Source organism: Athalia rosae, chromosome 3 (assembly GCF_917208135.1).
Source record: "Athalia rosae chromosome 3, iyAthRosa1.1, whole genome shotgun sequence".
Classification (NCBI taxonomy): domain Eukaryota; kingdom Metazoa; phylum Arthropoda; class Insecta; order Hymenoptera; family Athaliidae; genus Athalia; species Athalia rosae.
Genome location: NC_064028.1, coordinates 9,846,738 through 9,872,088, shown reverse-complemented (window position 1 = coordinate 9,872,088; position 25,351 = coordinate 9,846,738). Strand labels below are relative to the sequence as shown.

At 36.1% G+C, this 25,351-nt stretch overlaps 2 protein-coding genes and 1 long non-coding RNA gene across 8 annotated transcripts; 1 reads left to right on the top strand and 2 right to left on the bottom strand.

Annotated features, from left to right (window-relative positions):
• Positions 1 to 994: 994 nt before the first annotated feature.
• Positions 995 to 5,212, bottom strand: LOC105692234 (serine/threonine-protein kinase 3). 3 transcript variants are annotated; one of them, XM_048652280.1, is made up of 10 exons: positions 4,776 to 5,212; positions 3,908 to 3,988; positions 3,621 to 3,801; positions 3,311 to 3,538; positions 2,877 to 3,195; positions 2,581 to 2,714; positions 2,334 to 2,496; positions 2,170 to 2,261; positions 1,859 to 2,053; positions 995 to 1,622 (listed from the first exon to the last, which is right to left on the bottom strand). In XM_048652280.1, exons 1-10 carry the CDS (start codon positions 4,790 to 4,792, stop codon positions 1,443 to 1,445), a joined length of 1,590 nt encoding a protein of 529 aa, XP_048508237.1. In that variant the 5' UTR covers positions 4,793 to 5,212; the 3' UTR covers positions 995 to 1,442. The 3 variants fall into 3 exon arrangements, with proteins under 3 accessions (XP_048508237.1, XP_048508238.1, XP_048508239.1); XM_048652281.1 differs by having other exon boundaries at positions 2,581 to 2,711; XM_048652282.1 differs by having other exon boundaries at positions 1,113 to 1,601; positions 2,581 to 2,711.
• Positions 5,213 to 5,992: 780 nt separating this feature from the next.
• LOC105692213 (transcriptional coactivator YAP1) lies at positions 5,993 to 25,152 on the top strand. 4 transcript variants are annotated; one of them, XM_048652286.1, is made up of 7 exons: positions 5,993 to 6,202; positions 6,285 to 7,552; positions 19,438 to 19,664; positions 19,777 to 19,952; positions 20,304 to 20,487; positions 20,572 to 20,654; positions 21,128 to 25,152. In XM_048652286.1, exons 2-7 carry the CDS (start codon positions 6,918 to 6,920, stop codon positions 21,221 to 21,223), a joined length of 1,401 nt encoding a protein of 466 aa, XP_048508243.1. In that variant the 5' UTR covers positions 5,993 to 6,202; positions 6,285 to 6,917; the 3' UTR covers positions 21,224 to 25,152. The 4 variants fall into 4 exon arrangements, with proteins under 4 accessions (XP_048508243.1, XP_048508245.1, XP_020711642.2 ...); XM_048652288.1 differs by having other exon boundaries at positions 5,993 to 7,552; positions 21,128 to 21,255; positions 21,445 to 25,152; XM_020855983.2 differs by having other exon boundaries at positions 5,993 to 7,552; positions 20,307 to 20,487.
• On the bottom strand, positions 19,459 to 20,370 carry LOC125500243. Its single transcript, XR_007277495.1, has 3 exons — positions 20,210 to 20,370; positions 19,741 to 19,919; positions 19,459 to 19,598 (listed from the first exon to the last, which is right to left on the bottom strand). It is a non-coding gene; the product is annotated as an uncharacterized LOC125500243 (long non-coding RNA).
• Positions 25,153 to 25,351: the final 199 nt, after the last annotated feature.

Sequence of the window (25,351 nt, the reverse complement as noted above, 5' to 3'; positions counted from 1 at the left end):
ATTAATAATTGTGAGTTTGTTCCATTGAACTATGCATCTATTGCTTTTTTTTTTTTTTTGTTTTACACTAAAGATCTCACATAGTTGATTATCAGTTTTAACAACTCAATTTTTTGTTACCGAATTCCTACGTAATGACTTACTTGATCAAACCTAATGATGCCTTAGGGTGAAGTACAAGATACAAGAAATCAACGTCCAATGGCAGCTTAGGCATCAAATTTTTTCCCTTCTTTTGAACTGGTAAGAAAACTCCTCTCTAACGCATTTTCATTGTCTTTTCAAGAAGCCTCCTGGTAATCTCGGCCAGCAAGATCTCTTGAACACGTAACACACGGGCAAAGCAGGCATCGCAAGGGTGTTTCATCCCCTTAAGATATAATTCTTGAGGTGCACGGAGACATATGTATGTATATGCATGCACACATGCTTCAGGCAAGAGCATTCTTCGTGTTATCACGAACGGAGAACATCAACACTGGAAATCAAATTGATCTGCCGATTATTTTAATGTTTGAATTATGGAATAATACAAATATTCCAAGAGTCTTGGCCCTTGGATGAATGCTGGCAAAATATTCATTAGTACAACTAATTGATGAGTATATTTGTTTGTAAGAATGGAAGACCAAAAAATATTTGACATGTTACAATATTCACTTTTAGAAAATTACTCACCCTAGAATTGATTTTGGAACAGCTGTGTGTGTTATACGAAAATAGTTACATTGAACAAATGAGTAAACTGGGAAAAATATAAATTAGTTAAAAATTATGGTTCAGAGAATAGTTTGAAATCACGACGATACTGAAATTAATAGTGTTGATGAAACAAATCTAGCTTTTACACTGGTATTTGTGAGCGGAGAATGAAAAATAGTTGAATAAAAGAAAAAACAGAAAACGTGAACGAGATCAATTATTCATTGGAGGCTAATGCTGATTTCATGAAAATGAAGTTTAAAAAAAAAATCAAAACAGTATGAGACATGTGTCCGATCAAATCGATGTTAGTACGTGATTTATTTTCTCAATTAGCCTTATATATTTGATAATTTCTATAAGAATATCATTTAACAATACGTACAGTAATATAGCAAAAAAAAATTAAGTATGGTTGCGATTTCATTTTTAATTTATGCAAAATAATTTACATTGGTGACGTGTTCGTATTTCGCTAAATATAAACTAGTTCCTAGATTCACGAAGAAAATATTCATTGCTAGTGTAAAAATTATTGCGGTGTACTTTTTTTTTCTTTGTTATCATGTATTACAAAATAGATACGGAATAATGAATTTTTATTAGTGAAACTAGGCTGAGAAATTTTAATTATCATCTATTCATTTATACAACTGTACACCCTTTTATCTATCACGCTCTTTGATTACTTTGTCTAGCAAAAAACAATACAAGGAAATCAATGAAACTATACCGAAGCGTTAGAAGTTTTGTTGACGCTTGCGCTTTGTGTCCATGGCATCAAGAATTGGTTGCCTTTTTGTCTGGTACCTTCGTCTAAGCTCATCTATCTCACGTTCCATCTCTGCATCCAGGCTGGCCATTCGTTGCTGCAGCTCCTCGTATGAGAGGAACTTCAGCTGAAGGACATGCTTGTTTATCTATATTGAATTTTCATTATGATGCCTGTGACAGTGTTTTTCAAATTTCTGACAAGCTACATACTCGTTGAAAGGTACTTTAATATTTTCGGAAGACAGATAGACGAGGAAAAAAAATGACATTTAGCAGTAACTGGAGAGGCAAAATAGCGAAATGAAAGAATTAAATTATAGAAGATCATATTCATATATTACTGACAAATGCCGTGCAATACATACATCAGAAAAATACTCACAAAATCAAAGTCTCGTTCCGTGAATGCGTTTTGAAATTTAGATATGTTATTTTGAGCCGGTTCCTGGACAGGACATGAAATTTGATTGAGCTGTAGCTGAAGGTGACTTTGAAACCTCTGAGATTCTGTTGGACTTTGCACTTCCAATTTAGGCTCAGCTTCAGGATTGTGTCCTGCTAGCATATGCCCGTTGTCCTGTTGGTATTAGGAACAAACTGATATCAGACAATATCAATCTGCATTATTGTAGCTACTATTGTTATCATAGCTATAAAAGATTAAACATTCATGAACCAATTTTGAAAACTCACACTTCCGATTTCAGTTGCTTCTTTTTTGTCAAAATGGTCCAAAAACAAAGGACGATATTTTTTTCCAGACTCTACCGATCCCGTATTATGCCCTGCAAGAAGCAATGCAGTAATTGTAAAGAATTATCTATGATTTTAAGATTTTTTTATAGTTGCTAACTAACTTTTCATCGTTGCTTCTGTGTCAGTATCGCTGTTAATGACCATTGTTCCTAAATCTAACATGGCTGACACTAAAGTTCCTGTATCTGGGAGATCTACACCAGGAACTAATGTTCCAGCATCTTCTGGGAGAGGTTTCATAGTTCCACTGCAATCGTCTTCATCCTGGAGTTATTAATGTGTCCAATAAATAATTACGTCAAATTCTAACATTCGAGTCAAACACTCAATTGCAGCAAAGCCTTTTACCGAGTCATCCGCGTGAATTTTTCCCTTAATTGCAACATTGTTTATAACATGTGCTCTGTTAGTTTGTTTTTCTCTAATTTCATGAGCCTCCGCGATCATTTGACTAAGGATACTTGGCTGCTTTGCATTACCTTCAACAATTCAATAGTAAGATTGATATAAATAAGGGTGAAACAATGTTGCCCATTGAGACAAGGAATGTTTTGACCTAGTGTGAAAACGTTCGATTGCGATAACAATTAGTACGTGATTACACAATGTACATAAATAATTACTCTTATCAGCTAGATTAATACCTATAAATTCATGATTGAGAAGTTCAGTGGCAGTCGCTCGTTCTTCTGGATTTTTCACAAGGCAACCACTAACGAATTCTATAAACTCTGCACTCCACTGATCAGGCTCTCTGAAGCTTGGTGGTGGTTTAGTAGGAATCATGAAAATGGCACGCATTGGATGAATATCCCCATATGGAGGTTTTCCTTCAGCCATTTCAAGGGCTGTTATTCCCAATGACCATATGTCCGCAACACAATCATAACCAATTTCTTGAATAACTTCTGGTGCCATCCAGAAAGGTGTTCCAATCACTGTATTTCGCTTGGCCATAGTGTCCTGAAAAAAAAAAAATCCTTGAAGTTGCAGCCATAACTTAATCTGATTATTATGTTCAAGTCAAAAAGAATAGCGTATATTATAATGATTTCAATTAAACGATATTCTATCTTACTGTAAGTTGTCCAGCAACGCCAAAGTCAGCCAACTTGGCATGGCCTTCGTTATTGAGTAAAATATTGCCAGCTTTGATGTCTCTGTGAATTTTTCTTCTGAGATGGAGGTATTCAAGGCCTTTAAGTGTATCGCAAAGAATAGTCGCTATTTCATCTTCCTGCAATGTCTTCTTTCTCAGCCTCATTATATCACTTACCGAACCAGCTCCGCAATATTCCATAACGATCTGTAATTGTGTTTATCATCATATTCATTCATCACAAATGAATATAATACCATCTTTATTATAGTGTTTTCGATTTTCTTACCCATAAATCTGTATTTTTGAAATAACTTCCATAATATTTGACAACGTATGGAGAATCACATTGTTGCATGATAGAAATTTCTTTGATTATTTCCTGTAAATCTGTATCCACGGGGACCTGCTTGATTGCAAGCACTTGCCCGCTTTCTTTGTGCAATGCTTTGTATACGGAACCATAAGATCTAGGGAGGAAATGGCGAATCAGAAAATTACCAGCTATAACTTTAGTTTTTTATTCTTGTGATTCATCTTTATAAGATCACATCATTAAAAATAGAGAGCTTTTACCCTTCTCCGAGCTTGCAGATGATATCAAAAACTTCTTCCGGCTGTCGGGTTAAACTCTCCTCAGATAGCTTTTTCAATTCGCTGTAAGACATGTAAGATGTTTTACTTTCATTGCACGTTCGAGTTTAGATTTGTTTATCGTTTCTGTTTGGAGAGTACTTTTAAATGTGATGTAGTCTGGTATTCTAAGTTCTAAAAATAGTATAGTTCAGGATCGGATTTCGTATCTCTTAGAAAAGAGACATAAATTCAATTTTAGACGTTATCATATATTTCAAAACAAAATACTCAAGGGTTGATATGTGGCAGTCAAGGTGAAGAACTATCTGAAAATCACCTATAAAAGATACAGCCAATATTTCGTTGTTACTTCTGTTATCTGACCTCAGGGAATTTCAAATAAACAAACCATTTTTACCGGATGAAGTTTGTACTCCTTGAAAAGAGTGTACGATATACTGCATATTGGAATAAAATTAGCTACATTATTCTGAAGCCGATGAACTATGAAAGGTGAGCATGTAGTTGTGCGTATTCTAAATTAATCAACATAAGTCATCAAACTAAGGGATATAAACATGAGAAAAGCAGCCTTGCAATTTTTATTGGAAACCTTGACTCAGAAAAATAATTACCGATGCATGCGTACAAAGAGTTAATAATGAAACAAACAATTGAGAATTCATTGCATTGTTGTGGTAGCAATTAGAATGTGTAATAATTAGTGAGTGATGGAAAGTGATGATTGTGTACAGTGATTTATGAAGGGCTTCTAATATTCTCAGTTCTGGAGGATACTAATACATCCACAGTACCGAGCATCAGTTGTATAGGCCAAAAAAGAAGCAAAACAATTAAATAAATATACCTTTTAGAAGACATCATCGTTTTTATGTCAAATCGAATTGTTTCAGTAAAATATAACCACCATTAGTATATGTAAATAATAAACTTAGTAGGTGAAAAAAATATTCTATATCAAGAATAAAATCATATTTAATTCAAATAACTGATATTACATTTTTTGGGCAATAAAATAATTTAACCACAACTGAAATATATTGAGACCCTTGAACAGCTCAATAGTAGATTGCTGAGTCAATAACGCCAGAAGTGGATTGACAGTGGTACTACAACGGTAGTACGTAAGTACTACGAGTTGATCAACGAAGCCAAGATAGGTGTTCTAATAGTTTGAAATTTCAACGATTAACGTCAGCACCTTCCAATTCCTAGGATGGATTAATCCCAATTCTTCCTTGGTTTGTGTTTTCGGTTTAGTTCGTGCGATCTCGTCTATCATCTCGCGTCCTTCTCATCGACAGGGAAATATCTTCGGTATATTGAGATCCCAGTAGTGGTGCGGTGTTCGTGGAGAATGGCGGTAGGGTTTGGTGGAGGTAGCAGGAGCGTTAAAAGTTGTTGGTGTGTTCAAAATTCTTCGTGGTGTGTTCCAAGTGAGGTTCTACGTGAATCGACGTAATCATAATTGCTGTCACCATCAGGATTAGTGAGCAAACCGTCTTCGAGAATCTGTTTGTTGTTGAAAGGAATACGGACGAGTTAGACAGTCAGTCTAACAGGCAGCTAGAACGGCAGGCCAGTGAGGATAAAAATAATATCATAATTAACTTTGAAGTCGTTGGTATAAGATTCATGGAAAGTAATATTCGAAAAACAATTTCTAGTTCAATTGTTTAAAGGCTGAAATCGAGGGAACTTCTCGATAACAAAACAATGGAATTATTTGTTATCGCATAAAATAAAAGAATGTGCGTGCGCGCGCTGTTGCTCCTGCCGTTGTTGCCCATCGTTGTCGATCCCTCCGCGATCACCACAACTAAAACTACCACCACCACTACCACTACTACTACAAAAACTACAACTACTTCCACCAGTGTTGCTGCTGTTGCTGCTGCTGCTGCTGTTGGGGTATTCGTTTTCCCCCCCTTCGGGTTGAATCGTAAAGAAAAAGCAACAGGCCACACGCCTTGCCTGGGCACGGCGCTTCGGCGACGCGGCGCATAGTTAAGACCCAGCAGACTAGTGTCTGTCTTTTCTTGTGTGCCGTGGTGTGTCTTGATCGGTCGTTCGGTCGGTCGGTCGGTCCGGTCGGACGGTCGCCTTCTGCCTGTTCCCTGTTACCTGTTACCTGTTACCCGTTCCCCCCCTGTCCCCCCTTCTTGCCCCTCCGTGTGCCTACAATTCCCCTGGCAATCTTATATGCGTAGTTGATCTCTTTAGTTCTTCATCACTGGTCTACATATTTATACCCAACAGATTTTTTAACAATTGGTAAAAATACCACTACCAAGTACACGAGCACATCGGTTTATGAAATATAAAATTTGGTAATATATTCTATGATCGGTTATAGATCGAACAGAGAAAGAAAGAAAGAAAGGAAGACAGACAGACAGACAGAAACCGACCAGTCAGAGAGGAGGGCAGGAAGGGAGTTGTGTGTTTCTCGGAGTGCCTTAAAAAACAGTGCCGTGCCTAAACAGAGTATGTAAACTACACAGATACATATATTATATATTTATGTGTATATATGACTATATACACTATCCGTGTGTGCCTTCTAAATTTTTGAGAAAACGAAAAGAGGAGACCTCTTCTACATGTTCATGAATAAAATAACTGAACAAATAATTCGTAAGGAAGACTAAGGAAGGTATACACATGATAAGAAGAGAGAATAGGAAAAAAAACTTGGACCATTGATGAAATTAAAGGTTTTCAAGTTATCGGATACAAAGTACAGAGGGAGAGAGAGAAGACAACAATATCAAAAACGACAAAAAGAGAATCCACCTATATGCTACGTGGAAAGAAAAAAGGACAAAAGAAGTAATTTTGAGTAGATGATCGTCGTCTGTTGATTTTTCAAATCAAATTGTTTATCGATATATATATGTATATTTATATATATACATATACCTAGATTTATAATTGTTGTTGTCCAGTAGTATAAAGGTGGTGTGTATAAGACTATAAAGGTTCCAAAATGGCGCTTAACCAGGACGTGGACCAATTGAAGTCGAGCTTAGTGGTTCGTATAGATCAAAATTCCGAATCAGATCTCCAAGCATTATTTGACAGCGTTTTAAAACCTGATGCTAAAAGACCTCTGCAAGTACCACTTCGTATGAGGAATTTACCAGATTCATTTTTTAACCCACCATCAACCGGGAGCAAATCACCTTCCATAAGTCATTCACGTGAAAACAGTGCCGATTCGGCATTCGGAGCAACCGGTGGTGGTTCTGGTGCAAGTAGTGGTTGCGTTTCTTCGGGAACAACAGGAACCGGTGCTGGTGCTGGCGGTGGTACAAGTTGTACCACTAATTCAGCTGGTACACCTGGTTCTGGTGCTGGTGTTGGTGGAACCGCCGGTTCAACTGTTGCTTCAAATAATGGCCTCACAGTTTCACATCCCAGGGCACACAGCAGCCCTGCTTCTTTACAACAAACTTACGCGTCGGCACAACAAGCTCAACAACACACACCACAACCTCATCCTCGTCATCATCATCACAAACAACGCAGCTATGACGTTATCAGTACCGTCGACGATCTTGGACCTCTTCCTCCAGGGTGGGAACAGGCGAGAACACCCGAGGGACAAGTTTACTTTTTAAAGTGAGTCCAAGACTTATTGAAAACTATCGAAAAAGTTTTTGTTGATTAGGCTATGCACGTTTTTTTTAAACAATTTATGGTATCTCGAGATTTGGATATCATTGAAAATATGAAAATACAAGGTGTCTACGTGTTGATCATTTGATTTTGAAAAATATGAGAACAAATGAATAAATGTCACGTGCACCGCGTTATTTGACATTTTTTAACGCATCTGGAATTCTAAAATAGTCGCGATTGTTTTAAGAAGATTATTTTGTTCGGTTATAGCCGTTTAAATATGACGCGTCATTTTTTATATCTTTTCTTTTTTAATTCTTTTGAAGTGCTGATATTGGAATTGTCAGAGCATCATAACGGCGGCATTTTAAGTATTATACAGGTCCATTGATGATGTCCTTTCATGCATTATTTCTGCTGCTATGTCTGAACTCATAGCTCAGAAGGTTTCGAGGCTTCTTCGAGGCTGTATCTACCTGCTATTAAGCTATACCGACCTCTACTTTACAAACACCATTCTATCCTTCCCTCAAGTGTACGTACAATGCCCGTCTATAGGACTACCGAGCCGCTTGCTGCTTCTCTCGCCTTCTCCATGAAACTTTTTTTTCTTCTCTCTCTTTTTCTTCTTCTTGCTCAGGCTACCAATACCATAGCACACCATACCTACCTGTACCCATCTCACCTGGACACTTGCTGCTGCCTTCTTCTTCATCTTCTTCCGTCTACCTACCTGTACCCTCAGCAGGTTACGTACCTTATGACCACTTTGTTCTCCCTACGTCCTTGAAGGATGTCACTTCTCTACGATGTGCTTAATACCGCAGGTCAAAAGATATCTATCATCTCCTAATTTTTTTTAACTTCAATACTTATTGGTATCGCGCGAATATAATTTATGTTTAAATATTTTGATACAGGGGGAACAAGCGTACGATGCCGTACGGAAACTTAAAAATGAGAGGATCATTTACTGCGATTAAATAAAATTAATCGGATAGTATACATTTATTATACAAAATGAAATCCTTGAGCGGTGGAATACAGGAATGCGGGAATAGTTGTACAGAAAAAAAAGGAAGGAAAAATTCACGTAATCGTATAGGACTGTAGTGAAAACTGCAGTAGTGGAAGGATAAAAACACACCGAAAAATATTGAATCAACGTCAGATAAGGTGCATTGTTATTATTTATGTAGAGTTCCTTCCGGTCACACGCTTCTTCGTCATACGTGTTGTATTTGTAGCGCAGCCTTTAGAATGAACGAGGCATATGTATAGGTATACATGTGTAGATTATAAAAGAAAAGAAAAAAAAACTGAAAGGAGAAGACGGGGGCATTGAATTGCACGGGATCTCATTGCGGTGTATAGTTTAAATACTATCGTGAAATTTTATACTAAATAAATAAGCTGATATGTAGTCCGCGTCTCCATCTGCGTGCTGCAGCAGCACACCACTCATTGTCAGTAGGTACGATAGAAATACGAATATACATATACCTATGAACGTATGTATACGATACTTGCCATGTAGGTATGGGTACTACATACTCTAAAAACACTGTCCATTCATCGCTTCGATTTCTCAGAATTTTCTCTAACACGTAGACTTCATATAAGTTCTTATACACTCATATTCGTGTTCTACACGTGCAGTCTCTTCGGTTGTCGTTCACGATACGGCTTTTCTTTCTTCCTCGTTCTAAAAATGGTTTTAATCTTTAAGAGAGACTCAGGAGCGCGCATCTTTCGCAATGCTTCTTGTACATTTTCTATGTATTTGAAATTTTATCAGTTTTACTTAGATTTTATCTAATTTTCATAAATTTCATCTAATTTTTATAAATTTCATAGATACTTTATTTCCTTCCTCTTTGTTTTGTCCTCTAGAGCTTGCTTCTTCTTCACAACCTTACGTCACATGAATGTCCTCTCTGAGTTCGTCTGCTGCTTCTTCATCTTCTTCTTCAATTTTCCTTCCGTCTTCTTTATGTCACAGTGTTGCTATGTTAGTTAAGAAAATATGAGATGAGAAAGAGGCTGAAGCAGAAACACAGTGGCAGTAGCAACGCTCGAAAGAAATGAACTTGGTTCGCGCGGTCGGTGACGTATGACACACGTTGTCGTAATAAAACAATTACCAAGAATCATATTTATATTTATAATGATATGTATATGTATATGACGTTTTTCTCCTTTACCGTTTATTCCGATTATCGTACTATGACTGGGCATAACTTTTCGGAAGAGAGTCCAGGATGTAATCGTTTTAGTTCGAGATTGCTATCTTTGCGTTTTATTTTGCCACATAGTGAAGGCCTGGTATAAAAGGTACTTAGTTTAAACCCCCGCACAACGACTTCCTCCTCATTCTATGCAATCATCGTTTTCTAAGAAATATCTATATCTATATCTATATATAATATAAGGATGCATACATCAGTGCTATATCTCAAGGTATTGCCAAAGTAGTCAGTCGATACCGCGTTAACGCCAACACCATTTCTCTATCAATCGCACAAAAGAATATTTATCAATCAATCGATTATAGGAATATGCACTGACAATTTCTTGATACGCTTATTTTATATTTTCAAGTCGAGAACTGAAATCAAACAGATTCTGATATTTTTCACACTTATACTAAGATCCAGCAGATGATTTACGAAAAAAAACTTTTTTTTCTACAACACGTGCCGCGCGAGTAAAGGTCATTGTATTATATTAAATATACGTTAGAGAATTAATCTACTCGTCACATAAAGGCGCAAGGTGGTATATAGTATGTATGTAGAAACTTGGATGATAAAGTTGTCAAAAAATTTACGATACGTTTAGTTGTTGGATAATCTCATGTCCTGGCCAGACTGAATCTTAAAGGCTTCGATAAAATTTATAATGGAAATAAAAACTAGAGACTATTCCCCGCCATTCCCAAATCACATACATGTATAATATGTATGTATTCTATCGTGGATAACTTGTAAAAAGGAAAAAAGGAAGAAAAAAAAACCGCGACGCAAAATATAGTGCCCCATCGTTGAATGCCTATGTATCTATATTTAAATTATATACTAATGGCGTGGCGATTCAATTATTTATATGTATAGTATTGTACATATAGAGCTACTTGTTACGATTGAATAACTGTTACGATATTACGGGATTCATATCAATTAACTCCTAGCAACAAAGTATAGTGTTCGAATTTATTAATAATTATTATTATTATTGTTCTATTCCTACTTTGCACTATATGGTTACTTCTCTCGATTCACAATCAGTAGAATAACACGACGAATAAAAGCACGAGGCCCTCGTGACGAGGGATGAAAAAAAAACTGTCTTTTCATTGAGACATACAGATTTTTGTGATACCCTTTGAGTAAAATTCACCGTCGTCATCATCATGTCTCGTCGAGGGGAAAAGCGAAAAAGAGGTAGAGATAGAGATAGAAAGAGGGGAGAGTATAATTGGTGCAATTGATACAACTGAGTAATTTTAGCCGGTGTTACTGTAGGGTTAAAAATAGAATCTTAACTATTTCGGTCCGTTCAAAATGCCCTACGTATACATTTATCATTTATAAATATATGTCATCAAGCACAAAGAAAATAATTTTTTGTTCTTATTTATATACGCAGTTATTTATGTATTTATTTTTATTGTGACTTGTTTTTTTTTTTGATTAATTTTTCTCTATCCATCATCATTCTTCCCGATCTACATATACATATATTATATCCTTAATAACCTTGCCTAGTGGATATATATTATATGTATATGTATTTACATAGCCAAAAATTGAGGCAGTTGCAATTAAACAGACCGTCCGCGTCCTGGTTTTAATTATAATTTAAATACTTTTCGTTGACTCTTCAAGTCTGCAGCAGAAGGAACAGAAGAGCAAACGTGTTGCCAACGATCAAGGCGTTACTTATAACGGTACTATTTTTCTCTTTATTTTTCTTAGACGGGCTTACACATATATATATATATATGTTTTGTATCTTTATACAGTATTTATGCGGTACATATTTATGACAGACGTACATGTGTCTTAAATAATCACATCAATTTTTTTTCCTATGAAAACTACCAAAGACTGTAGATTTTATTGTGTTGTACATGTAGGTATGATTTTAGGATCAGCAAAGGCAACAGAAAAAAATTTGTGTCATAATTCTTTTCCATTTTAATTGCTTATAATAATCTGTAGAATTTCTAGTTTCTTATCTTGAAACTGCAGGTAGCGTTGAAGAAAATGTTGTATAAACTATGTGTATACTGCCATTGCATTGGAAAAGTAGTGCTAAATTATTATTACGGTAAAATTTGTGTGCCATGTGTTCGTTTAGTTCTGCGCTTGAAAGCGAACTAACTGTGATCGGGTAAAATGAATAAGTTGTTTCCTTGAAGAGACTAATTGAACGTTTTGCACTAACTCTTAGAAACAACGACCTTTATGTTTGTTATATACTTGTTCATAAATTTTATATGTTTTATATACGGGCCATTCCACGTGAACCGGATCAGTCACCTCTCAGATATTTTTTTAATTTGGCATGTCGATTGTCCATGGGGAGTTAGATTTTTGTGCCAAAGGATTTTTGAATTAGTGCAAATTTCGATTTATTATGAACAATCGAAAAATTGAGAGGCGGTTTCTTTAAAAAATCATAACTTTGTCAAAAATGATGTTAGATTTGATTTTTTTTTTTAAATTTACGCGGATGAGGCTATAGATTTATGAAAAAAATAAATGGTGCCGAAAAAGTTTATTTATCATTTGTTTATTTGACAATGAATTTTTAAATGATTTTTAAAACACTGATGGATAGCACCGAAAAATTAAAAAAAAATGCTGACATATAGTTTGAACTATACTACAGCCTGTGAATTAATTTCAGAGATGCGTTCGGCTTTGTTTTCGAGTAAAAAATCATCGAAGTTGGCGGCGCGCATGAATTCGAGCTCGTCGACGCCTATGCGCGTGATGACGCGCGTCTAGCGACAGAGACCCTATCCACTCTCTACGGACGCTACTTGGTGTACGCTCGACCGCGGTATTCACGAGTCATTTTCGCGATGATAGACACCGTTTAAAAATCTGAAAAAAATTCCATAGCTTCCCCATAACACGGCAAAGCCATAGAGTAAGTTTCAGAGATGTGTTATTTCTCGTTTTCTAGATATAGGGACGCATATGGCACTCCGCGCTTGCTACTTGGACATATTAAGCCACAATAATATCTCGAAAACGAGAAATAACACATCTCTGAAACTTACTCTATGGCTTTGCCGTGTTATGGGGAAGCTATGGAATTTTTTTCAGATTTTTAAACGGTGTCGATCATCGCGAAAATGACTCGTGAATTCCGCCGCCGAGTGTCTACCAAGTAGCGAGCATGGAAAATCCCAATGCGTCCGGATATCTCGAAAACGAGAAATAACACATCTCTGAAACTTACTCTATGGCTTTGCCGTGTTATGGGGAAGCTATGGAATTTTTTTCAGATTTTTAAACGGTGTCGATCATCGCGAAAATGACTCGTGAATTCCGCCGCCGAGTGTCTACCAAGTAGCGAGCATGGAAAGTCCCAATGCGTCCGGATATCTCGAAAACGAGAAATAACACATCTCTGAAACTTATTCTATGGCTTTGCCGTGTTATGGGGAAGCTATGGAATTTTTTTCAGATTTTTAAACGGTGTCTATCATCGCGAAAATGACTCGTGAATTCCGCCGCCGAGTGTCTACCAAGTAGCGAGCATGGAAAGTCCCAATGCGTCCGGATATCTCGAAAACGAGAAATAACACATCTCTGAAACTTACTCTATGGCTTTGCCGTGTTATGGGGAAGCTATGGGATTTTTTTCAGATTTTTAAACGGTGTCGATCATCGCGAAAATGACTCGTGAATTCCGCCGCCGAGTGTCTACCAAGTAGCGAGCATGGAAAGTCCCAATGCGTCCGGATATCTCGAAAACGAGAAATAACACATCTCTGAAACTTACTCTATGGCTTTGCCGTGTTATGGGGAAGCTATGGAATTTTTTTCAGATTTTTAAACGGTGTCGATCATCGCGAAAATGACTCGTGAATTCCGCCGCCGAGTGTCTACCAAGTAGCGAGCATGGAAAGTCCCAATGCGTCCGGATATCTCGAAAACGAGAAATAACACATCTCTGAAACTTACTCTATGGCTTTGCCGTGTTATGGGGAAGCTATGGGATTTTTTTCAGATTTTTAAACGGTGTCGATCATCGCGAAAATGACTCGTGAATTCCGCCGCCGAGTGTCTACCAAGTAGCGAGCATGGAAAGTCCCAATGCGTCCGGATATCTCGAAAACGAGAAATAACACATCTCTGAAACTTACTCTATGGCTTTGCCGTGTTATGGGGAAGCTATGGAATTTTTTTCAGATTTTTAAACGGTGTCGATCATCGCGAAAATGACTCGTGAATTCCGCCGCCGAGTGTCTACCAAGTAGCGAGCATGGAAAGTCCCAATGCGTCCGGATATCTCGAAAACGAGAAATAACACATCTCTGAAACTTACTCTATGGCTTTGCCGTGTTATGGGGAAGCTATGGGATTTTTTTCAGATTTTTAAACGGTGTCGATCATCGCGAAAATGACTCGTGAATTCCGCCGCCGAGTGTCTACCAAGTAGCGAGCATGGAAAGTCCCAATGCGTCCGGATATCTCGAAAACGAGAAATAACACATCTCTGAAACTTACTCTATGGCTTTGCCGTGTTATGGGGAAGCTATGGAATTTTTTTCAGATTTTTAAACGGTGTCGATCATCGCGAAAATGACTCGTGAATTCCGCCGCCGAGTGTCTACCAAGTAGCGAGCATGGAAAGTCCCAATGCGTCCGGATATCTCGAAAACGAGAAATAACACATCTCTGAAACTTACTCTATGGCTTTGCCGTGTTATGGGGAAGCTATGGAATTTTTTTCAGATTTTTAAACGGTGTCTATCATCGCGAAAATGACTCGTGAATTCCGCCGCCGAGTGTCTACCAAGTAGCGAGCATGGAAAGTCCCAATGCGTCCGGATATCTCGAAAACGAGAAATAACACATCTCTGAAACTTACTCTATGGCTTTGCCGTGTTATGGGGAAGCTATGGGATTTTTTTCAGATTTTTAAACGGTGTCGATCATCGCGCAAATGACTCGTGAATTCCGCCGCCGAGTGTCTACCAAGTAGCGAGCATGGAAAGTCCCAATGCGTCCGGATATCTCGAAAACGAGAAATAACACATCTCTGAAACTTACTCTATGGCTTTGCCGTGTTATGGGGAAGCTATGGAATTTTTTTCAGATTTTTAAACGGTGTCGATCATCGCGAAAATGACTCGTGAATTCCGCCGCCGAGTGTCTACCAAGTAGCGAGCATGGAAAATCCCAATGCGTCCGGATATCTCGAAAACGAGAAATAACACATCTCTGAAACTTACTCTATGGCTTTGCCGTGTTATGGGGAAGCTATGGAATTTTTTTCAGATTTTTAAACGGTGTCTATCATCGCGAAAATGACTCGTGAATACCGCGGTCGAGCGTACACCAAGTAGCGTCCGTAGAGAGTGGATAGGGTCTCTGTCGCTCGACGCGCGTCATCACGCGCATAGGCGTCGACGAGCTCGAATTCATGCGCGCCGCCAACTTCGATGATTTTTTACTCGAAAACAAAGCCGAACGCATCTCTGAAATTAATTCACAGGCTGTAGTATAGTTCAAAGTATATGTCAGCATTTTTTTTTAATTTTTCGGTGCTATCCATCAGTGTTTTAAAAATCATTTAAAAATTCATTGTCAAATAAACAAATGATAAATAAACTTTTTCGGCACCATTTATTTTTGTCATAAATCTATAGCCTCATCCGCGTAATTTTAAAAAAAAAAATTAAATCTAACATCATTTTTGACAAAGTTATGATTTTTTAAAGAAACCGTCTCTCAATTTTTCGATTGTTCATAGTAAATCGAAATTTGCACTAATTCAAAAATCCTTTGGCACAAAAATCTAACTCCCCATGGACAATCGACATGCCAAATTAAAAAAATATCTGAGAGGTGACTGATCCGGTTCACGTGGAATGGCCCATACAGTAATACATCGATTTATAGCCCCATAACTATATAGAAAGAGAGAGAAAGAGAATCCTTATGTATTTAAGTGAAAGTAAATATGGCAGATTCGCAACAATGGCTGACTTATATGCGCCAGTCAGCGTACATTATACGTGCACTCTAGTGCAGTTATATGCTATAAGTACATGTCTATATGTAGAACATACGCCAGTCTATCTACGATGCAAATTCTACTACGTAATGTACTTTATATACCTATATCTACGTGTATACGTATATTGGTAGACACTTTAATGCTGCACTTGTGCAGTTTATCTTATTATACCGTTGAGCAATACATCTACGGGTGTATGGGACATTCCATATGTAAAATCGACCAGTCTCCGAACCTCGTTACACATTTTTTTCTCATTTGTTTTTCAAATCCCCAGAAAACTGTGATCGTTTATTAAAAATGATCATAAAAAGTCTCACACAACTGACTTAGTAATAACACACGTGCAATTTTTTTCATCTCCCATAAAATGGTAATAAAAAATTAGTAACACTTGAGAAAAATATTAATATTTATTCGACATGGAATACCCCATGTATGAACTTTATACTGCGAGTATACTATAAAGTTTACTTTAAAGGTTGTAAAGCGTGATTGTGAACAATAGAGTTAAACAATATACGCTTTGATTAAGGCGAAAGCAAAATATGGTATGCCTGAAGTTAAATAACTTGAGGTGTGTGAAAAAAGAATCAATTACAGTCGCATATGCATGTTGTATTGGAACATGTTGCATTTTTTATAGCGATTATAACATAAACATGATTTCGTATTTCGACTTCATTCAAAAATGAATAAAGGGTTGAAGGCGTGCTTTTGTGCTGCCAAGAAGAGAAAAGAGACATACATGAAGTGTATAGAACTTGTAAGATGTGGAAATTAAGCGCGGGAGGAATACGATCGGCAAGAGAAACAAGAGACGATGATGAAGTCGATATTCGTGTGTAACATCCTGCGACCATCGGCATCCGATATCAGCTGCTGTTGCTTCTGCAAAGCATGATGTTGGTTTTTTATTCTTTTCCCGTAGTGGCAACCAGACGGTCATCGACGTCTTTTCTTATGCTACCGAATTTCCATTTCTCAGGCTTCAAAAGTTTGAAGCTTTTTTATGTTCCTCATTCTTGACAAGTTTTGATGTTATACGGTTTTTTTTCCTACTTTTTATTAGATTAATTTTATACGGTATTCTCAATGACGTAATATCCGTCTTGTAGGTGTAAATAATAATACAGTTGTCTGGATGACGTTGGAAATGTACAATACCAACGAGATAACGAAAGATTAAGTCATTATCTTTATCGCCAGTGATGACAACATAGATACAGCGTATTTGTCTCTATTTTGTTATAAAAAGAGAAAAGAAAAATATGAAACTGCATGATGTATTCTATGCCGTAGGTACTTTGCTACAGTTTTCGTACCTGTATCCGTATATTTTCGACCGATCAAATAGCTTATTTATAATCACGTCTCCAAAAAATTAATCAATTCAAAATCATAACAGTTGAAAATAATTTATATTATATAGTGTGTCTGAACGTGCTAAATACGGGATACACAGGACTAACTTATGGACTTTAAAATATCCGTGAGTTCATTCATTGATGCGGAAACTTTTACTTCACAACCCACGTTATACATACTATCTATGCCCTCTTCTATATTATTGTAGTATTTATGCCTTCCCCGCCTAGCGTATAATGATAGAAACCATATACGCCCGCAACTGCAACTCGTGTACTTATATTTCAACCGGAAATCGAGGAAAAAGAAAACACTAAAATGAATTTTCAAACATCGCGAGACCTGATCACGTGTAGATAAATTCATTACAAACCGATAATCAAATCTCTTTAACATCTGGTGCACCACCGGAAGTACAATTACAGATCGGTTTTACACCGGTAACTCTACTTCCGGAATAAAGTGTACTTCCGGTTTACGTTTATGGTGCGTTTCGGCGGATAAATATTATTGTGGCGAACGTAATTGTGAACGTACCGCATAAATGCGTCGACGATTTTTCGATAGATTTTCGTATCGCAAGAAAGGTTGTTTAGGGACATAAGAAGAATTAGTTCTGATGCAGCAGCAGGGTGTGTTCTTTCGTAAGGAAAATGATCGCCGGGAGAGAGAGGAACTTAGGCTACCGTAGGCTACGTGTGTCTATTTACGAGTTGTCCGGCGCCGTGATGTCCGGGGTAAAAATACACCGCATATGCCGCACACAGAACCCTCTCTGTGCCGTTCTACTGGCTTTTTGGAGTCTTGCCAGCATCACTGTACGGAGATACCCCCGTGGTTTCTTGGACTGCTTTCGAAACATACGATATGCAACTATAAGAGAAGAGAGAAAAAGAAAAGAAACCAAACGAATGGTATAATACAAGGAAAATAGATGTGACTATTTGCTAGTGTCTAGTATAACAACCGTAGGAACAGACTCTTAGAAAAACATGAAAAAAATTTTGATTCCATCAACAAATTTCAAGTCCGTCCGTATTAAAGAATTGCAGTTTTTCCGACTGTTTTCGGTCACTTTATTGGTGCAGCAGTACCATTACGATAACTAAACGAAAGTGCTAAAAGTAGATATCGAGCGCTACCCTGTGGCAAAAGCGTTCACGACTTTCAGATTATACTCATGTTTTCGGATTAGAGTTAAATATACGAATCGTCGGGATAAACAATACCACGCCGCATAATATATTTCTTTTCCTTGCTTTTGTTCTTATTTTCATTCTTTTGATTTTACTTTATCTTTATTCGAATTCTATTCATGGCCTTTTAAATCTGATTGTATTTTCACGCTTTCATGGTGAGGGGTTTGGTAGTCGCGTGCTTTTTTTTTGTAGATTTAAGTAAAGTACGATGTTTGGCAATTGACGTAAAAGATGGTGCATAGAGGGAGAAATTGAAACGATGAATAGGACAACGGCGTTACCGGAAGTTAAACAATGTCACATTCGAATAGTCTTTTCATTGTTACTTCAGACTACGCCAACACTAAAACACGCCTTTCCCCTATTTCATTCAATACGCTACAACTGCGCGATGATTCCCCAAGTTAATCTTAGACTACCTACGATAATGTTAAAAGCTAAACTTAACTTCATTCCGAAGGAAAGAGAGTCGGTCGCAGCAAACGTAGTCACATCTTATATTTTTGTTGTTTTTTTTTTCCCTTCTTTTTTCTCCTAATATTTGTTGTTGGCTTTCAATCACATTAAGAATTTTGGTGATTACTTAGATCCAATTTTCTTCTGGTATCGATTGTTTTGAAAATCATTGCCATTATAAAATTTTTATAAGGTATCGAATGGATTTTGAAGAGAGATTTTGGTATTGGAATAATACATGAGACTTAAATAGGTCGTATTAATAGCTTCTGGGATATAATTAAGCAAGATGTCCAAAGAGTTAGCCGTTAGAAGGACGAGATGTATAACGTACATCGTGACGTTGAGTGTGGAAATAATAGAATCTCCGTCTTATATAGCATGTTTATAATCAAGGTAATCGTTAAACGTACGACGACTCGAGCAACAAAGTTTTATAATAGTCCGTAGCTAATCTCTTTTTTTTTTACCTCCGATCGAACTACCAAAATACAATGGGGTTCAGATTTTCGAGGCAAATTTGTCGATTTGAAATTATTGGTCTTCATTACACACAAAATACGATAGTTGACTAAATATCTCCTCTTTGTTTTACAGTCACATGACACGGACCACAACGTGGGAAGATCCACGAAAAACTGCGGCTGCTGCTAGTGTGGCAGCCGTAGCTGCAGCTGTAGAAAGTGGTACCAAAAATTCTAGTGCAGCTACAAGTTCGTTGGGACCTTTGCCTGACGGATGGGAACAGGCGCGAACACCTGAGGGAGAAATATACTTTATTAATCATCAAACTCGCACCACGTCTTGGTTCGATCCTCGAATTCGTGAGTACAGCACCAAATGTTCATTGAAATGATAATGAAATAAGAGTCAGAGAATTTTCGATCAAAGCTACTCAACCAATTTAAAAATCCAATTTTTCTTTCCTCTTTACAGCTACACATTTACAGCGTGCTCCAACTTCTGGCGCTATGCTCCCGCAAACATGGTTACAGCAGCCTGGTGCAGGAGGAATTCAAAGCAGTCAAACAATTCAGGCATGTCAACGTCTCCATTCCCTCCAGTTAGAACGAGAGCGCCTGAAACAGCGACAGCAAGAAATAATGAGACAGGTAAATAACTTTATAGATGAAAAATTTTTCTAGTAAACATCGAAGCTTGAGGGTTGAATTTCTGTGCATGTAGACTAGGATATTCTGGTAACATTAATTGTATAAAATTATTGAAACAAATGTGTCATCTTAAGAATGATAAAAAATATGTTATTAACATCACAATCATGTTATCGTTTGTCTGTGTAGAACAACTAATAAGTAGAGATTATTGGTTTAACATACTTCTTTCGTATTCACAACATGTCACCACCTACCTGGGACCATATTTTCATCAAAAACTCAAGGGCGATTATTTTCATGTACACAACAACTTTACATTTTATTGAAATATGAACATTGCTCTCCCAGCAGGAACTTATGCGGCAAACTACTACCGAAGTGGCAATGGATCCGTTTTTATCAGGTATAAATGAGCAGCATGCCCGTCAAGAAAGCGCGGATAGTGGTTTAGGTCTTGGTTCAGCCTATTCGCTTCCTCATACACCTGAGGATTTTCTGGCTAACATAGACGATAATATGGACGGCAGAAGTGGTAATTTATATTCCAGAATGCTAAAAATTCAGTTTCAAAGCAGGTTTTAACATTCGTTTCACATTAATTCTTTTTTTTCTGTAGAAGGAGCACCCATGGAGACGCCTGACTTATCTACGTTAAGCGACAACATAGATTCGACGGACGACCTCGTACCTTCGCTTCAGGTAACATGGAAACTATTGTTATTATTAAAATTATGGCGATAAAATTTCGAAACATTCGTTACCAATTGTTTGCTGTCAATGAAAAACAAACTGAGATCAATAGGGGAATGTAAATTGGTGACATTTGATATTCAAAGCTATTCTTTTATCATACAAATTGAACTTCCAATATTAAAATTCAAATAATACCCCGAATGACGTAATAATGTTGAGCTATTTGTTATACCGTTACATTCCGATAGAAATTAAGCAGAGGAAAAATCTGTCTCACAGATGTGTTATCGTACAGACAAGAGTTTCATAAAGTAATAGCAGATCACGTTGTACCCGCGAATTTTACTTTTGCTAGAAATAAGTACCGTTGCTAATTTAACTCGCAATATTATAACAAGCAATGATCACCACGGCACATTTTTTCAAACAAGGTCAGCAGCTTTTCGTTTTCTAACAAAAACATGATTTTTCTGTTACAGCTAGGGGAAGAATTCACCAGTGATATTTTGGACGACGTTCAATCATTGATAAATCCCAACACTAGTAAATCTGAAAACGTATTAACGTGGCTGTAGTGTGAGATGACAAGGATTGGTCAAATCTCATGGTAAGAGAGTCTTTGAAACTGCATTAATATTATGGCGTGTACGTTGAAACTGGAAATTAATAGGTATATTCTAGAACAATGAATTTGCAGTGGTAACCGCGTGGTGTACGTGCTTAAGTTGTTCGTAGATCTGTAAAGATTCTACTTCAAACGTATAATAACATTTTTTTTACAATTTTTTTTTATCAGAGGCCTGATAGTATCATGTTGAACATCCTGCTCAACAATTACAATTACATACATGTGTGGATTAGCAGCCTCGTGTATATAATTTTAGCAATGTTGTATCGTTGAGACCACACAAAAAGGAACAAAGAGGAAAAAAAAGTATCTCGACAATAACTACAGAAAAAATACGTAATCTTAAGTTCATAGAAGAAAACTTTCAGAGAGTAACATAACATTAGTATTGATTTTAGAAAGAGAAAAAAAACTACTCCCTCCCCTTCCCCCGATATTTAGAGCGTCAAATTTGATCATCGCTAAATGTTTGTATTCATGGTGCTGAATAATTGAAGAAGAAGAAAGGAAAATTCATTAGTATTTTGTTAAGTATTATAAGATGTTTTACAAAGTTATTAGCTATCATTAATTTGAGAAAATTAACCACGACAACAACGTATTATTTCATATGTATATTCATACGTTACTCGTTGAGGCTGTGCTGTATAGCGTTAAATATGAATACATTATTTGTTCGCATAAACTTTGTACAGCCAGTCGTGGTCAAATGATGAAGAGACAGAAAAACACTTATACGCGTCCAATCAAGACAGATGTCGCTCGGCATTATTCTCTTTAGAGTTTATAATCTTTCCCAAGACACAATATCTATAACTTGTGTTCGTTGATCCAGGACTATTTTGATTTTCGACTAAGATTCCATAAAATCATTACTTGAAACAGTCTTGAATGATTTAAAAAACAGTTCTGATATCATGACATATCAAAAATAAGAATCTTTCAAGTTATGAATAAGTTAGAAAGAATTATACCATTCACAAACGTAGTTCATACACTACAGCAGTAAAACGTAACATTAACATGCAGAAAATTTTAAACTTTACTTTGTAAAATTATTTTTTCTGTCAACTTGCCTGAAAAATCAAAAAATCAATGCTAGAACTATAATATTTTGGTGTATTTTACACGTAATGTGTCCGGGTCCAGCATGAATCTGTTCTTGGGAGAGTAAAATAAAAAGGGAGAAGAGATAAAAAATATTTTTCAACTAATGACGTAGATTTTGTCAAAAATATCTAAAAACGTCGACGATCCAAAAAAAGAATTGTTGTTTCTTTGTTCTTTCTGTTTTGGAAACACGTGGATGAATAATAAGTGCCTTGGCTTTTGCAATTAAACATATTGTTTCTTGAAAGCAATAACCGTCCATACAGAATGTTTGTTTAAAACGAGTGTCAATTGTTAACGACATGAGTTTAATATTTCAATTACCCACGAAATAATGAATATATATATATATATATTTTTTTTATATATAAAGTCTATACTTGTTACGGATAAATTGCAGTTATTGGTATGCGACCTGTTAGAATAAAAATTTCCCCTTACATTTTATACTGTTCACAGATATATGAAAACGAAAAATTAAATACAAATAAGTATCGTATTCATAGAATAATATCTAAATACTATAGATTTAAGATTAACAAACCTTGCAAGTTTAGAAATTAGAGATCAACTAACACTAATCAAAGTGTAATATTTGTTTTTCTAAGGAGTACGACGATATGAAAAAATTGTCAACGGTTTAGTCGACGAAACTGATATTATGCAGCATCTATATGTGTATATATATATTTGCTGGTATATATATATATATGCATATGATTAAATTTAGTTAATTGATGATTATTGGCGTAGCACCTTTTGCTTAGCGATCTAATTGCCGATGAATTATTTTATTCCTTGGTAATTATTCTGTTCCATTTTGTGTAGTGTAATTTGAAATTTTAAACGGTGCTTCGATTTTTTATTTTAAATAATTGAACTGAAATTATAAAATGTGCTCTAGGGGTCTACTGCAATATGGGAGACTACGCCATTGTTCAATGTTGTTAATCAACACCAGCTATGAAATTGATGTTTTCAGACTGCTCTCCGTTTTTCTGTAAAGAAAAACTTTGGAGATGCTGATGCTAGCGATTTTTGTTTTTTCATTTGTACGCTAATATTTCAATTTTTATAACATTAGTTGTACAGATACCAAGTATGCCTTATAATTATAAATATGAATATCATTGGATTCATTTACATTTGTTACATTTGTATTATAGGACTGAAATTTTACAAAATGATATGATAACTTGTAAAATTGTATAATCCTGAATATTATCAATCATTTATCAATGAGTAAATTACCAACAAGAATTGCGAAGGTGTTTATTGGAAATGATTTGAAAAGTGTATAGATATTTAGAAAACGTGATCAGCTTCTGTTTAATTTTGAGAAAGAAAGCCAGTAATAATTTATTTCAAATCATCAGCTCGTTAAAAATTGCATTTTTGATAATTTACAGGAGTCATACGATTTAAAGTATAGGATAACTGGGTTACAAAGTTTCACGTAAAAAGGTTTTATACTATTGATGTACGATTTTTCTTTAAAAAGTGGCGCGAGCAAAATTTGGCTCGTATAGTTAAATGAGAACAACGATGCTTCGTGAGAAATGATATACATCAGAGCTATTCATGGCAATGTACTCAACAATGATCTCACTGACAGAGCAAAAAATCCGGCTCTCATTTCCGAACGTTTCAGTCTAGCTCACAATAAAGGGACGTTTAAATTTTTATTTTGAACCTATTAAAGTTTTACAGTATTACAGCTATTTTTGCGAAAACTTTTTAATCGTGTAATCCTCTATAATTTCATAATTCACACGTTATCAATATTATTAACGTTACATGATTATGATATGTTCGTAGCTTGTTGGTGAAATTATGTTCCATAAGTGTTTTCCTCGTTCGAGAAATAGGAAACCGACTCATTTTCGGGAGAAAAATAATTATATTTGAAAAGTCACTGCAAAAGCAAGCGAATATAAAATAATTCTTATGGAACATAATATCACGCACAAAAACATCTGAGATTATTCTACACGCCTATATACAAAAAAGAAAAGAATTAATTGTTTGATATCAGTATTTAAAATATGCTCATTGGCAATCATTTGTGACGTACATTTTTATATTGTTATCAAGTGCCTTAGTAATAATGATAATAATTACTTACATACGATATAAGTAGGATTAATTTTGTCCAGGTCTACGTCAACCATTCAGTTTTTATCAATGCACGTGCCTTTTATTTGAATTATATCATACTCTGATAACTTTTATTGTTGAATAAAAATGGCAAAGAATTCAAGAGATTTTGTATCTTGTATTTCGTATGCATCAACTGAGGGTCAGACGTAAGCCGATCATTGTTTTCGTATGAAATGCGTGTTTCATTGTCTGTAAACAATTCAAAATCAAACATTGCTGGGATATTCTTTTTATTAGGCATTTATTTTACTCTCTGGCATTGAACTAGAGTCGAACCAAAATTAAATTGATGTAAAACGAAACTTGCTTGACTAGGATTTATAAATATTATCCACTAACTGCACTCAACGTGCCACTAAAGACATTGAGCTCACGTTAAATGTATTATGTATAATTGCTGAGTCAAGTAATATTTATAGTTTTGGTTTAAGATTCGTTGAGTCATTCATTTGGTGAAGAACCGAAATGATTGTACATAGAACGATTTATGTTGAATATTGATGATAATTGATTTTGAACTGCTCTTGTAACCCAATGCAATGAAGTACCTACATCTAATGTTGTGAAGTTTTTCTACCTTCTAGATAATAAACATGCATACATGGACGTATTGTAATTTTTTAATATCCCATCATTTTCATCTCATGTACTGACAATTGTGAGTACTCAAGTCTTGAGATCAAATGGATGGTAATCAAAGGAGTGCCTTACCTTAGATTTGGAATTCAGTGTTTGCGTAAGTTGTTGGAGGTAATGCCAATCAAAATCTGTAAATTAGTTACTTTTTGCTGCAGATGACGTGTCA